At 27.5% G+C, this 15,256-nt stretch overlaps 1 protein-coding gene across 6 annotated transcripts in view; it reads left to right on the plus strand.

The window, feature by feature from the left end:
• The window catches only part of CRMP (Collapsin Response Mediator Protein), an 89,484-nt gene that overhangs the window by 34,632 nt on the left and 39,596 nt on the right, over window positions 1-15,256 (plus strand). Inside the window, exon 1 of one of the 6 annotated variants that reach the window (XM_043040294.2) lies at window positions 2,698-2,849. The exons of 4 other annotated variants lie outside the window; for them this stretch is intronic. In XM_043040294.2, coding sequence (XP_042896228.1) covers window positions 2,808-2,849 — 42 coding nt within the window. In that variant the 5' untranslated portion in view covers window positions 2,698-2,807. Of the gene's footprint in view, window positions 1-2,697; window positions 2,850-11,548; window positions 12,163-15,256 lie in introns of those variants that run through there. One more of the 6 variants, XM_016048420.4, reaches the window with a different exon arrangement.

A 15,256-nucleotide genomic window follows, 5' to 3' on the forward strand; every position in this document is an offset into this window, starting at 1 on the left:
AAAACGAAACTTTCTTTCGCGCATGAATGGCTGTACCTCAGTGCTTCTTTTGCACAAAAAGTCTAGTATTTTTCATTTCTCTCGATAAATGGAGCCACTAGATAAACAAATTAAGCTCCCTTCCACGATTCACTTGACAAAACACAACTCAACCACAACCTAACTACAATGTCCATTGCCTAACGAGAAGTCTAACGTGACCCAAATCCAATATTCAGTTAAATTTCCTTTTTGCGATTTTAAATCATGCTAGTTGCAAACAATTACGAAACCGTTTAATTTTGAATTCACGTTTTTCTCCTTATTATTATTACCTAAAATTTTTTCACCTTTACGGGTGTTACCAAACCCGTAAAGATAAAGAAATGTTCCTAACCATAAACTTGATTGTTGAATGGATGGAAAACTGCTGCCGGTTGTTTTACCTTAATGTTTTCTTGAACTTTCTAACAGTGCAGAGAGCAAACAAAGGTGCGATAAATAATTTAAATAAGTTTTCAAACTATTAAATAAATTAAGTCAAAGCTAAATCAAATATAGCGTGCTCCCAAGATTGACCTTTTGAGAAAATCTGTTCGCGAAATTAATGAAGGGGGAGAAATTAGCACCATTTTGTTGCACTGTAACATGAACTTACAGAGGTCAATAAAGGTATTATACGATATTGCTGCCAAATATATTTTACTCTGAACTCTCAGGTAGTAAGCGAAAATGCGAAAAAAATAATACAAATACATTATTAAGTGAATAAGTATAATAAGTCGAACCTAAATTAAATGAAACATGTTTCCAAGATTGACCCTAAGATGAAATTCCTGTGTAAAACCAAATAAAAGAAAGAAATTAGCACTATTTAGTACAGAGAGCTTACTCGAACTTTCAGAGGTCAATGCAGGTAAAGAACTGTCAATTATCAAAAGAAGATGCTGAAAGAAAATCCGGCAAGTGTTTAAACTACTAAACATCAAAAGTCAAAGATAAATTAAACATAGCATGTTCACAAAATTGAGCTTTTTTGACTTTTTCACGAAAATCTATGCATGAAAAAAAGGAAAAGAAAGAAATTAGCATCGTTTGTTGCAGAGCAGCATGGACTTTAAAAGGCCGATGAATGCAAAATTTGGTGATAAAAAAAATTTTACGATTCTTCTACCACATTTATTTTTACTCTGATCGATCAGGTAGCAAACAAAGATGAAAAATAAATACAAATAAGTTTTAAAACTAATAAACATAATAGGTCAAACCTAAATGCAATGTATTTTGTTTCCAAAATTGACCTTAAAGAGAAAATCTCTGTGGGTAACCAAGAAAAGGGAAGTAACCAAGAAAAAGGAAGTAGCTAAGAAAAAGGAAGTGACCAAGAAAAGTAGGTAACCCCAGAGGTTAATGCTAATAAAATTTGTTTATAAAAAAGTTGTGCAATTTTGTTGCTAAATTCATTTTATAAACTAATAAACACAATTCGGAAATAGATTAAAAGCAGCACGTTCCCAAGATTAACTTTTAGCGAAATCGCTGTGCAAAACTAAAAATTAAAAAAAAAAAATAAAAAGGGAAGAAATTTGCATCATTTGTTGCAGAGCATTTGTTGTGAACTTTCAAAGGTCATGGAAGGAAAAAAAAATTTATAAAAAAAGTTGCACAATTTTGCTGCTGAATTCATCTTACAAACTTATAAACACAAGTCGAAACTAAATTAAAAGCAGCATGTTCCCAAGATTAACTTTTAGCAAAATCGTTGTATGAAACCAAGAAAAGGGAAGAAATTAGCATCATTTGTTGCAAAGCAACATGAACTTTCGGAGGTCAAGGAAAGTGAAATTTATTTATAAAAAAGTTGCTTAATGTTGCTGCTAAATTTATTTTACTGCTAAATTTATTTTACTGCTAAATTTATTTTACTGCTAAATTTATTTTACAAACTAGTAATCATAAATAAAAACTAAATTAAATGCAACATATTCCCAAGATAGACATTTAACGTAATCGCTGTGTGAAATCAAGAAAAGGGAAGAAATTAACATCATTTATTACAAAGCAACATGAACTTTCAGAGGTCAAAACAGGTAAAATTTGTTAATAAAAAAAGTTATACAATGTTGCTGCGAAATTTATATTACTCTAATCTATCAAGTAGCAAACAATGATGCAAAAAATCCTTAGATTACTACATATATAACATTATTTCCTCCACCTTGATTGAAATGATAAAATTCTTTTCTTCTATGCATTAAATCAAACATATCATTTGGAAGAAACTCTTCCGCTTTTGGTTCAACCTTTTCCGCTACATTTACCTCAGATATGCTGTTTTCGGAGCTTCCCAAACTTATTTTGAATTATGAATTTTCCCTAAAGTTACACTTTACCGAGCAGAATCAACCGAACTACCCATCTGTATCAGAAAACTCCCAGTTGAACACTTTCTTGCACTTCTCACACATGGGAAGGCATAATTTCGTTTTGTATATCTTGAGAGAAAAAAGAAAAAGGCCGCTAGTACCTGTTAGTGTCAATCGTAATGCAGTCAGCCGAGCGAATCCAAAAACGGGAAAAGAAAAAAAAAGAAAAGTGCTCATCTTCATGCGTTTCATTCATAACACAGTCCATCACAGATTATCATCAAGTAAAGAACAATAACAATGAACTTTATAGTCGATCGTCAACGAGTATTTGAGTACATCGTAACATAGCATTGTTTTTCACTGAAGGAATCTATTCAAGAATATAAAGTAGAATTTGTTGCTTTGTGTGAAAATTTTACTCAAAGATTTTGTTGCTAAAACCATAAAATTTTGGTTGATATGAGAGAAAATATGCATAGGAATAACGGAAATAAGATTGAGGTAAGTTAATACGATTTTAAGTTTTATTGCTGTTTTGATTTTAAGTTAAGGACCAGAAAAAAAACATTTCACTGCTTAAAGTAAATTAACTTTACTACTACTTTAAGAATAAACATTTTACTACTTAAGGAATTAGAATTTAGTAAAAATAGAATTTAGTAATTAGTAGAAAATTAGAAACAAAACTTGTTGCTTGATGTGAAAAATTTACTATATTTGGCAAAGGTTTTGTTATTAAAACTATACATTTTGGTTGATGAGAGAAAATATGCATAGGAAAAGCAGAAATAAAATTGAGGTAAGCTTGCACGATTTTTAGTTTTATTATTGTTTTGATTTTATATTAGGGACTAGAAAAAATAACATTTTACTACATGAAGTAGAAAAATTGTATTTAGTAATTAGTTGTAAATTTAAAGTAGAATTTGTTGCTTTTTGTAAAGAATTTACTGAATCCTGCAAAGACTTTGTTGCTAAAACCGTACATTTTTGGTTTATATGATAGAAAATATGCATAGGAATAACAGAAATAAGATTGAGGTAAGTTAATACGATCTTAAGTTTTATTGTTACTTTGATCTTATGTTAAGAACTGGAAAGAAGAAAAACATTATACTACTTAAAGTAAATTTATTTTACTTCTACTTTAAGAATAAAATTTTACTGCTTAAAGAATTAGAATTTAGTAATTAGTAGGAAATTAGAAACAAAACTTGTTGCTTGATGTGAAAAATTTACTATATTTGGCAAAGATTTTGTTACTAAAACTATATATTTTGGTTGATGAGAGAAAATATGCATAGGAAAAACAGAAATAAGATTGAGGTAAGCTTATACGATTTTTAGTTTTATTATTGTTTTGATTTCATGTAAAGGACTAGAAAAATAACATTTTACTACATAAAGAAGAAAATTTGAATTTAGTAATTAGTTGTAAATTAAAAGTAGATTTGTTGCTTTTTGTAAAACATTTACTCATTCTGGCAAATATTTTGTTGATAAAACCATAAATTTTTGGTTGATTTGAGAGAAAATATGCATAGGAATAACAGAAATAAGATTTAGGTAAGTTAATAAGTTTCATTGTTGTTTTGATTTTATGTAAAGGACTAGAAGAAAAACACATTTTGCTACTTAAAGTCAATTAATTTTACTACTACTTTAAGAATAAACATTTACTATAAACATTTTACTACCTAAAGAATTATAATTTAGTAATTAGTAAAATTAGAATTTAGTAAAAATATAATTTAGTAATTAGTAAAATTAGAATTTAGTAAAAATATAATTTAGTAATTAGTAAAATTAGAATTTAGTAAAAGTATAATTTAGTAATTAGTGGGAAATAAGAAATAAAACTTGTTCCTTCATGTGAAAATATTTGTCAAAGATTTTGTTACTGAAACAATACATTTTGGTTGAGGAGAGAAGATATGCATAGGAATAACAGAAATAAGATTGAGGAAAGCTTATACGATTTTTAGTTTTATTGTTGTCTTGATTTTATGTTAGAGAGTAGAAAAATAATATTTTACTACATAAAGTAGAAAAATTGAATTAAGTAATTAGTTGAAAATTAATAGTAGAATTTGTTTCTTTTTGTAAAAAATTTACTCGATTTCGCAAATTATTTTGTTATTAAAAACGTAATTTTCGGTTTATATGAGAGAAAATATGCTTAGGAATAACGGAAGTAAAATTGAGGTAAGTTATACAGTTTTACGTTTTATTATTGTTTTAATTTAATGTTAGGGACTAGAAAAATAAAATTTTACTACTGAAAGTGAATTCGAATTTAGTGATTAACAGGAAATTAGAAGTAGAATTTATTGCTTTGTGGGAAAAATTTACAACATTTCGCAAAGTTTTTGTTACTAAAACCATAATTTTTGGTTGATATGAGAGAAAATATGTCTATGAATAACGGAAATAAAATTGTGGTAAGTTATAAAATTTTACATTTTATTATTGCTTTGATTTAATGTTAGCGACTAAAAAAATAAAAATTTTCTACGGCTACTAAATGTAAAATAAAGAGATAGTTTTTATTATTACTTATCAAGTCTAACGAGCAATTATTTTACACCATTCATTATATTATTCGACATAAATGGAAGAAAATATGCATATTGATGCATTTTTTATTTTTATTGCTCCTATAAGAAATAATAGGAATAAAATTTAACTAAAACTATGCAAAATAAGGTTTGGTTATAATTTTTTGTTGGTGTTTTTGTTTTGATTATCATGGTGATAAAGTTCTGAGAAAATGATACATTATTGTTACTAATAAGTACATAATATAAAGTTACAATTATTATGAATGAAAATTTTTGTCTCCAAAAATTTCTATTTTCGATTGATACGAAAAAAATAAGCACGCAGAAATAATTTTCCATGCCAGTTCGTTTTGTTATATTTAGTGGAGCATCGTTTATACGACGCCGAAGGGACCACCGAAAAACGTCGTATAAACGATAACGTCGTATAATCGATTTTTACTTCTAAAACTGAAACTAACTCTGTTTTCAGCTAATTTTAATGTTTAACGTGCTGATTTACATAAATTTCTAAATTAGACAAAGCAAAACAAACAAATAACCAAAGGAGAAAAATTGCAGTGAGCCATTTGAATGTATGTTACCTTCAATTATATTTTCTTGCTATTATTCTCTACAATGCTTTGAATAGCGAGTTGAAGTTACTGCTTTCTATGATGCAATTTTAAATTTCTAATCACGGCCAAATCTAATGGCTGAAGCGCACTTGTGCAATTTGCAGGAAAAAAGAGAGCTTTTACATTTTCCAAAATAATTAGTATCGATGGGTGCGCTGGACATGGGTCGATGATAGCAAAATTTTCGTTTTTTCCTCTTCATAACATTGTCTAGTTTTTTCAGTCATCTAGTAAAAATTACGGTCGTCATCCAAGCATTCTTGTTGACACCCTTTTCTGTATCATTCATGTTGGCAAATTCCGCCCTTTTTTAAAATACACAAGAAAAAAAAAAAAATTAGATAAAGAACAAAATCTAAAAATCGACGTATAACCGATTCTGTGCGTCGTATAAACGATATATTTTTACATTAAAAAGAATAGGAATGATTTGGGAAAACACTAAAACGTCGTATAAATGTAAACGTCGTATAAGTGATCGTCGTATAAACGATGCTCCACTATTTAGTTTGCTTTCGGTAGCTTTATGCAACAGGCTACATTGTTGAAGATTCGAGAGTATGTTGAATTAATAATATCTTTCAATTTTGCTGCAACTTATAATATGGCGCTAAATTAAACCATATTATCTTACGTCTTTTAACTTAATTTTTCCATATTGTGTTTCAAATTAAAATGGAAACGTGGCTTAATTTACCATCTTTATTGAGGTTGAAGCAAATTCACACCGATTTTTTTGTTCAAGGTATACTGAAAAAATTAGGGTAAAAAAGACTGACACTCACACTCTGAGTGCAGCATCCATATAATTGCCTTAAAATCTATATGTCCCTTAAAATCCCTTAAAATCTATTCCTAGTATAAAATCAATTTTTACCTTATAACTTATTTTTTATCAAAAAATTTTACACGCAATTTTTACAGTAATATTTATTTAATTACAGTGGTGATTTTACAGTAAATATTACTGTATATAAAAATGTTGGTATATCAGATTTTTTTGACCCGTAAAATTTTACGGTAAAAATGGATTTTTACTGGAATTTTCATCCGGAATTATTTTTACAGTAGCGATATGGTTCAAGGTTAAACTGATTTTTCTGAATGTATAGAAAAAGAAGAGTTTATTGTCCCTTATAAATGTAAAATTTAAGAACTTATTATGATTTTATAGTAAGTCAGACGCGTAAAGGTTTTGTTCTAAAAGTCAGTATGCATATATGACCAAACTAATGGAAAATATCCTTAGAAATGGAAGAAAAGCTGTTTTAAGTATTTTTTTGATTTCATATTTCTTAAGAGATTTATCATTATTTTTTATTTAATTTTTATTTTAGAGATACGTTTGCATAGATATATTCAAATACATAGTGGTTATACTTAATTTTATAAACGGCGTTGAACATAAGACCCAGTTTTGAGTTAACTACTATCAATGTACAACGCTATAGCCTTATAATTTCTTACCCAACCCAAATGACAACGGAACTCCTGGATCAAGCATTGAGATAAACTAACCGTCGTGGATGATTTCTTGATGGAACTAGCCTGCATTTGAGTTGCATGGATAGGAAAACCACGAAATCTACCCATGGTTAACCCTACGGAAAGGTGATTCGAACCCATGATCCATCTACCACTGAGAATAGTTTATTTAAGCTCTGTGGTCGGTGCGAGAAGGGTGCGGATTTTGTATCCATCGACCTTCGCTGGATTTTGAACTAACGTCATCTCAGTGGGAGGCGAACGCTCTATTCCCTGAACCACCGAGGTTTATACATAGTGGTTTTTTATTTTTTATTTTATAACCACCGTTGAACAGTAGACCCAATTTTAAGTTTATGATTACCAATGTTCATCTTCGTAACCTTATAATTTTGAACCCAATCCAGAAGACAAGGGAACTCCTGGATCTAGTATTGGGAGAAGTTTCCCTTCGTGGAGGACTTTTTGATAGAATTAACCCGCTTTTGCATAACACAAAGAAGAAAACTTTGAAAACCACCCAAGGTTAGCCTGGTGGTAAGAGGACTCTAACCCATGATTCGTCTACCACTGAGGATATTTTACGTCAGCACTGCTGTCAGTGCGAGCCGGGTGCGGAATTCGTATCGACCAGTCATTGCTAAGATTCAAACCTGACCACCTCATCGGGTGGCGAGCCCTCGCGAACCCGGGTAATAAAAATGATGGAGCACATAAATTTTAAACATTCAGAAATGTCTGCTGCAAAAATGGTAGACTTTGGCATGTTGTCAATAATTAAAAATATTTTCTTTTTACATTCATTAATTAAAATTTTAAGGAATTTTGTCATAATCAGACTTAAATTATTAAACTTTTAATTATTTCTATTTATTCTATTTATTTATTCTATTTTTTCGCACCCACCACAGTGTTAACATAAAATATCACTAGTGGTAAAAGAATTATGGATTGCTAATCCCATACTTTTGAGCTAATCGTGGGAGGATTTAGTAGTTTTGCCTGCTTAAATAACACAAATGCGGATTAGGCAGACTCATGTAGTTCTCAACGGTGACGAGTTTGTTTGAATGCTTGATGCAATAGCTCTCAGGGTTGGATTTAAAAGTATATTACTACGGAATTGAATATTCATAGCAATAAATCCGATATGAATCAGTTTTTTAAGCACAGTTATAAATAAAATTAAGCCTAACAGTTTTTATTCGTGGTTCACTTATGATTTTGTGAACCATGAAAAGATGAGACTAAGTAATTGTTTTTTTTTTCCCTTTAGTGATTGAGATATTACAGTTTTAAAAATATCTTATGATCTCAAGTTTTTTTTAATGTTCATATTCTTTTTACGCAGAGCTTAAACTCGAATTAAAAATTGGGAAAACTAATTTAATTTGTTATTATAATAATAAGAAACTATTTTTTTTAATCAAATTTAGATAACATGTAGTTAGTACACGTCTTTATTTAATATATGAATCCAGTCAGATTCATTATCGGATACTTTGTTGGAATTCTCATTCTAAAATTGTTTGCTAAAATTGTCAAGTTTTTTTTTAAAAAATTTCATATTCTTTTCACGCAGAGCTTAAACTCGAATTAAAAATTGGGAAAACTAGCTTAATTTGTTATTATATTAATAAGAAACTATTCTTAAATCAAATTTAAAAAACATGTAGTTAGTACACGTCTTTATTTAATATATAAATGTAGTCAGATTCATTATCAGATACTTTGTTGGAATTTTCATTCTAAAATTGTTTGCTAAAATTGTCAAGTTTTTTTTTAAAAAAATTTCATGTTCTTTTCACGCAGAGCTTAAACTCGAATTAAAAATTGGGAAAACTAGTTTAATTTGTTATTATATTAATAAGAAACTATTTTTAAATCAAATTTAGAAAACATGTAGTTAATACACGTCTTTATTTAATATATGAATCCAGTCAGATTCATTATCAGATACTTTGTTAGAATTTTCATTCTAAAATTGTTTGCTAAAATTGTCAAGTTTTTTTTTAAAAAATTTCATATTCTTTTCACGCAGAGCTTAAACTCAAATTAAAAATTGGGAAAACTAGTTTAATTTGTTATTATATTAATAAGAAACTTTTTTAAATCAAATTTAGAAAACATGTAGTTCATACACGTCTTTATTTAATATATAAATGTAGTCAGATTCATTATCAGATACTTTGTTGGAATTTTCATTCTAAAATTACGTTAAAATAACCGGAATCAGTATGTCCATTCGATTAACCATAAAGTTTACGATTAGGAACATTTCTTTACCTTTACGGTTTTGAAATCTTTTACAACTAGTGTGGTTTCAAAGTCAGAAAAATGAAATTTAACTGGACATTGAAGTTAAGTTGTAGTTGAATTTTGTATTGTCAAATGAACCGAACATGTCCCCATATAGCATGACCCCAACTATATCATCTCATCAACTATAGCATGTGCTCAACTATAGCTAGGCAGTTTCATAAAGGTGGACCTAACTGAGGCGGATAAAATTCTGGTCGTTTAACCGTAATAGGTGAGAACAATCAATTAACTATTTATCTTACTGTTAACAGTTTGAATGCCATAGTTTTTTTCTCCCGGTTATTTAACTGTTTTGGTTGAAAATGGTAAAATAACAATTAAAAATTTGTCATTTAACCTTATTTTCTAAGACCATTAATTTAACCCTTTTTTCTAATAATGTATATTTTTTTTTAAATAAGCTAACGCTTCTTCACAAGTTGATTATATCACGAAGCTTGTTTATCGCTCTTATTTATTTGTTTTTATCATTAAGACAATAGTTTATTAGCAAATTTGTAAAACGTTTTTAAACTAAATTTCCGTATTTTCTAAATTTCCGTTTCTTGATAACCAGCCCTAAAAATATATGTTTAAAATCCTTGTTAAAAATATATCCATAAATTATGCACATTATGGGTCTAAAAATCAATTTTTAAGCAATGAAGAAACGAAACCCTTATCAAAGTTTATCGATTTATCCGCGAGAAAGACTAAGTTAAAGTATCAAAACCTATTTAATTGCCGAGTGGAGGAAAAGGTGACTACGCTGAACAACTTCAAGTTTCATCAGACAATCGAATTAACTTTGATTTTTTTTAATTCCACTTTTCTCAATAGTGGTTTGTCTGATATTGATAACATTTTCTTTTCTTTTACTTAAATATCATGTTCTGACTCCTAATGTGCATAATTTTTAAACTATTTTTTTTAAATTTCCAAAATTATATATTATGGTTGTTGATTACGATTTACCCTTTATATATATATATATATATATATATATATATATATATATATATATATATATATATATATATATATATATATATATATATATATATATATATATATATATATATATATATATATATATATATATATATATATATATGTATATAAAACAAATTATTATTATTGTCTGAGCGTCATGCATTAAAGGTTGAATTGTAAAAGTTAAAAAAGTTTTAAAAGCATTTAAATGGGTCGTAGATATTTAGAAAAACCATTTTAATTAATTAAAAAGAGTAATTGCCACAACTATGGCAAATCAATATGGCATATTTCATTTTGAAGAGCTTTACATTTTAAATACCTGCATTCTAAGTTTTTAATGAAAGGAATTTAATTGCTTCGCCTTTCAACTTTCAGCGCATCGTCAAGCCGTATGCTAAGAATAATTATTTTCTAAGAGTATTACATTTTAAATACCCCGGATTCTAAGTTTTAAATGAAAGGAATTTAATTATTTTACATTTCAACGTTCAGCGCACCGTAAAAATGTATGTGCTGAGAGTAATTATTTTCTAAGAGTATAACATTTTAAATATTCGCATTCTAAGTTTTTAATGAAAGAAATTTAATTATTTTAATTTTCAACTTTCAGCGAACCGAAAGCGAACCGTATGTTAAGAGTAATTATTTTCTAAGAGTAATACATTTTAAATACCCGCATTCTAAGTTTTTAATGAAAGGAATTTCATTATTTTACATTTCAACATTCAGCTCACCGTAAAGCTATATGCTAAGAGTAATTATTTTCTTAGAGTAATGCATTTTAAATACCCGCATTCTAAGTTTTTAATGAAAGGAATTTAATTATTTTAATTTTCAACTTTCAGCACACCATAAAGCCGTATTCTAAGAGTAGTTATTTTCTAAGAGTAATACATTTTAAGTACCCGCATTCTAAGTTTTAGTTTAAAGGAATTTAATTATTTTGCATCTTAACTTTCAGCGCACAGTAAAGCCGTATACTAAGAGCAATTACTTTGTTTTATCCGACAGGTTTCATACATAAAAAATATTAAAATGTTTGACTTTTCCGTGATGCTTCTTCTCTAATATTCTAAAATTGCATCGCGGCTCTGTTCCTTCAAGCAAACAAAAACTCATCTATTTTTTTAATGTTTTATATCAAAACTTAATTTAAGGGCATCTTCCCACCCTCTTCTGTCATAATTAACGCCCACGCCCGTTGAAGAAGATAGAATGAAGAGGAAACTACTCATTAAATAGAGAGGATAAAACATCTCATCTTTTAGCTTCTTGCTCGACCCAATTTTTTTTTTAATCCGAATCCCTAAACAAAATGCACTTCCGTTTGACTCGCACAACATGATTAAAGGAACGCGAAACGAGATTTATTTAGATGGAGCGTTGTTTTTTCCCATATTAAAACATTCAGAAAAATTTTCTAACGGTAATAGTCACGTGACAACGATGGTTTCCATGGAGTGAGGCAGCTCGCGGCCTCAGACGTGCTGACTGATACTGCGCGTCTACTATCGATCCGCTCTCATCTAGACGGTATACCGCTCTACGAGAGCCACTGTTTGAATTTATTCTCATCTCTCCACACATCCTGCTTCACTTTCTTCTCTCCGGAACTAGAAAAGCAGGCAAAAAACATTTTTTATTTACTTTTTCACGGACTGCACAACCAGGAAGAATAATCATTTGATAGATATGGTCCAGTATACTTTCTGAAAAGCATCTGGAAACTCGTTAAATTGTGACAGCAAAATCCGGATATTTCTGTTTGACTGCAATTACAAAGCTGATTATATTTATTTAATCACCATGTCATCAAAAAACACACCTGTGAAAAAAGTACCCATTCACTTACAGGTAAGTTCTTTCTTTTTCTTCTATTGAGCATCAAGATGCTCATCCCTTTGAGGCCTGGATCCAACAGAACACCGGGAGGAAAAGGGAAAAATCCTTGAGGGTCACTGACCTAGAATGAATAAATTTCCCTAAATCTCTTAACTATATTAAATAGTTAAATTTCTCATCGGTGTTTATTAGAAAAATACAATGTTTGTGATTTTAAAAGTTTTGATAATTATTAAATTTGAAAATTTTATTTTTCTAGACGTATTTTATTATAATAATTAGTTAATAATATAAAATATTAACTCACGTTAAGTTTATGTGCAAATAATAGGAATAATGTTTAGGTTAATTTAATTTGTAAAATATTATCAATTTATGAAATGTCTTTATAATAATCTTGATCGTGCCCCGCCCACTGTAAAATTCTTTTGTAAAGTTTGCGATGGAAACTATTGGTTGAAGCATATGTTTCAATTTTTAAATTGTAATTTCTTCCTTTAAACCATATTTTAAATTAAAAAAAAGGAATTCTAAGTTTCTTTTCTAATTTGAAAATTAACTTATTATAAATAAAACTCCTTATAGCTTTTTATAAATGTTCGTATAAATGTATATTAATTTATGTATAAGTTCTTTTTATGAAACAAACGTATAGAGATTGGGGAAAAAAATCATGCAATGACATTTTGTATGCGTTTTTGAAATTAGGAATGACGAAATTAGGAATGAAATTAGGAATTTGTATGTGTTTTTGAAATTAGGTTTTAGTTTAAATTGGAATATTTGTACTTTTTAATTTAATGTAATAATTTCCGAAATTAAAAATTAATAACTGTATTTTTAAATATATTTTATTAGATAATAACGTTAATGACATCAAAATACGAACAAAAAATTCTCATTTTCATATAAATTCAAATTTTATTGATTCTTTTAAAACATTATTTTAAAAATTATCAAAACTGGCTTGTTAAAAGAAATTTCGTCTGTTTTGACTTTTAAATTCATATCAATAATAATAACCCTGTCAAGTAAAAAAAGAAATCTAAATAATAGTTTAAGGAGAATATTGCGCAGTTTTCTAAATTTACTTTATAATTTATATATATTTCTTCATAAAAATGTTTATTTTTTAGAACAATTGTGTTGTTTGTTTATCTATTTTTATAGATAATGAAAGAATGAAAATAAAATGTGAAATGATAAACTTTGGTTTTATAAGGTATTTCCGGTCGATAAGACAATATCGATAACCGATATTTAACATGTTGTTAAAGTACTAAGTAAATCATACAGAAATTTTAAAAAAATATTAAAACTATTGTTAAAATATGTCTAAAATAACGAGAGTGGTTTAACATTATTTCTTTTTCATTTATGTTACATTTCATTTAAAGCATGTAGATTAATATCAAAATAAATATGCATGTTTTTACATATTATGCATACAATAAATTATCAGGCCGCTGTTAACAAACATCTCCAGTAACAGTGTCTATGGTATCAGTGTCTCCTTTTAACAATGCTGTCTTATTAAAAAGTTAGTTTAGTTTCATATAATTTTTTATTAACTATTTTAAGTATAGATTAAAGCGTTTAGATTCATATAAAAATAAATATATATATTTTTACGTATCTTGCAGGTGATATGTTTACATAAAAGCATCACATAATTCTTGTTATTAAATGTTTTTAGTATATATTAAAATGTGTAGTTTCATATAAAACTAAATATATATGTTTCTACATATTATGCAAGTAATATGCTTACTTAAAAGTGTCCTATAATTTTTTTATTATTAAGTATTAAATTTTGATTAAAGTGTGTGGGTTCATATAAAAATAAATATATATGTTTTTACTTTTGCAAGTGATAAATTTACTTAATATTAATTTCTATAATTCTCTTTAAATAACTATTTTAAGTATAAACTAAAGTATATAGGTTGATATAAAAATAAATATATATGTTTTTACTCGTTATGCAAGTGATATTAATAACATATATTAACTTTTTTATGTAAAATTTAAAGTGTGTGGTTTCGTATAAATATATATATATATATATATATATATATATATATATATATATATATATATATATATATATATATATATATATATATATATATATATATATATATATATATATATATATATATATATATATATATATATATATGTTTTTACTCGTTATGCAAATGATATTAATATCATATATTGACTTTTTTATGTAAAATTTAAAGTGTGTAGTTTCGTATAAAAATAAATATATATGTTTTTACACATTTTATGTTCGCTTACAAGAACCAAGGACAGGGATTTTTTCATGTGACCACAATGGTGGCTCCCGCTTAAACCTGTTGCATCGCTGATTGCGGATTCCGTTGGAATTGCCTTTGTTTCGGGAAATTTTCGAGTTAAATCTTATTTATATACAGCTGTGCTCACGAAACATATTGAGGTCACAGTTTTCACCTGTTAAACTCTAAATAAGAAAGATCACACTTAATGCTGTTACTTTTCGTTCAATTCATGCGTTTTGTTAAAATCGTGAGAATCTTAGAAACAACAGTAATTATGTTCTATGTAAAAAGAACTTGTAAAATGATATGCTTATAATTAAGTGTTTATTCGATTTAGGAAAAAAATAATTGCATGAAATAGTAGTTTATTGCATTGAACAATCCTATTGAATACTTGGTTCTTAGTTTTTTTTTAAATATTTTTTATTTAGTTTATTTTTATCATTTTTACTTATTTATTTTCTTTTTGCTGACTCTTTAAACAAATTGAGAGATTCTAATTAAAAACAATTATGCTATTTTTTTCTTCACTTTTTGTCAAAACGTTTTGCATTTTTTCGAATTAATTTTATTTTGAAAGCGCACAAGCAAATGTAAATACTGAATTATAATACTTGTTTAAAGAAGGAAATTTTTTAATCATCAATTAATTTATTTATTTGAATAGGTTCTGCTTCTAAAATTAACGAAAACCTAATGATTCAGATCAATACGAGATCAAATACAAAAGATTTTTTTTTTTAAAAAAAAGTTCTTTTTAAATTTATTTTTTAAAGAAAAATTTTGGCCTCATTTTCAAC

Source organism: Parasteatoda tepidariorum, chromosome 12 (assembly GCF_982258835.1).
Source record: "Parasteatoda tepidariorum strain Cologne lab strain chromosome 12, Ptep-v5.0, whole genome shotgun sequence".
Taxonomy (NCBI): domain Eukaryota; kingdom Metazoa; phylum Arthropoda; class Arachnida; order Araneae; family Theridiidae; genus Parasteatoda; species Parasteatoda tepidariorum.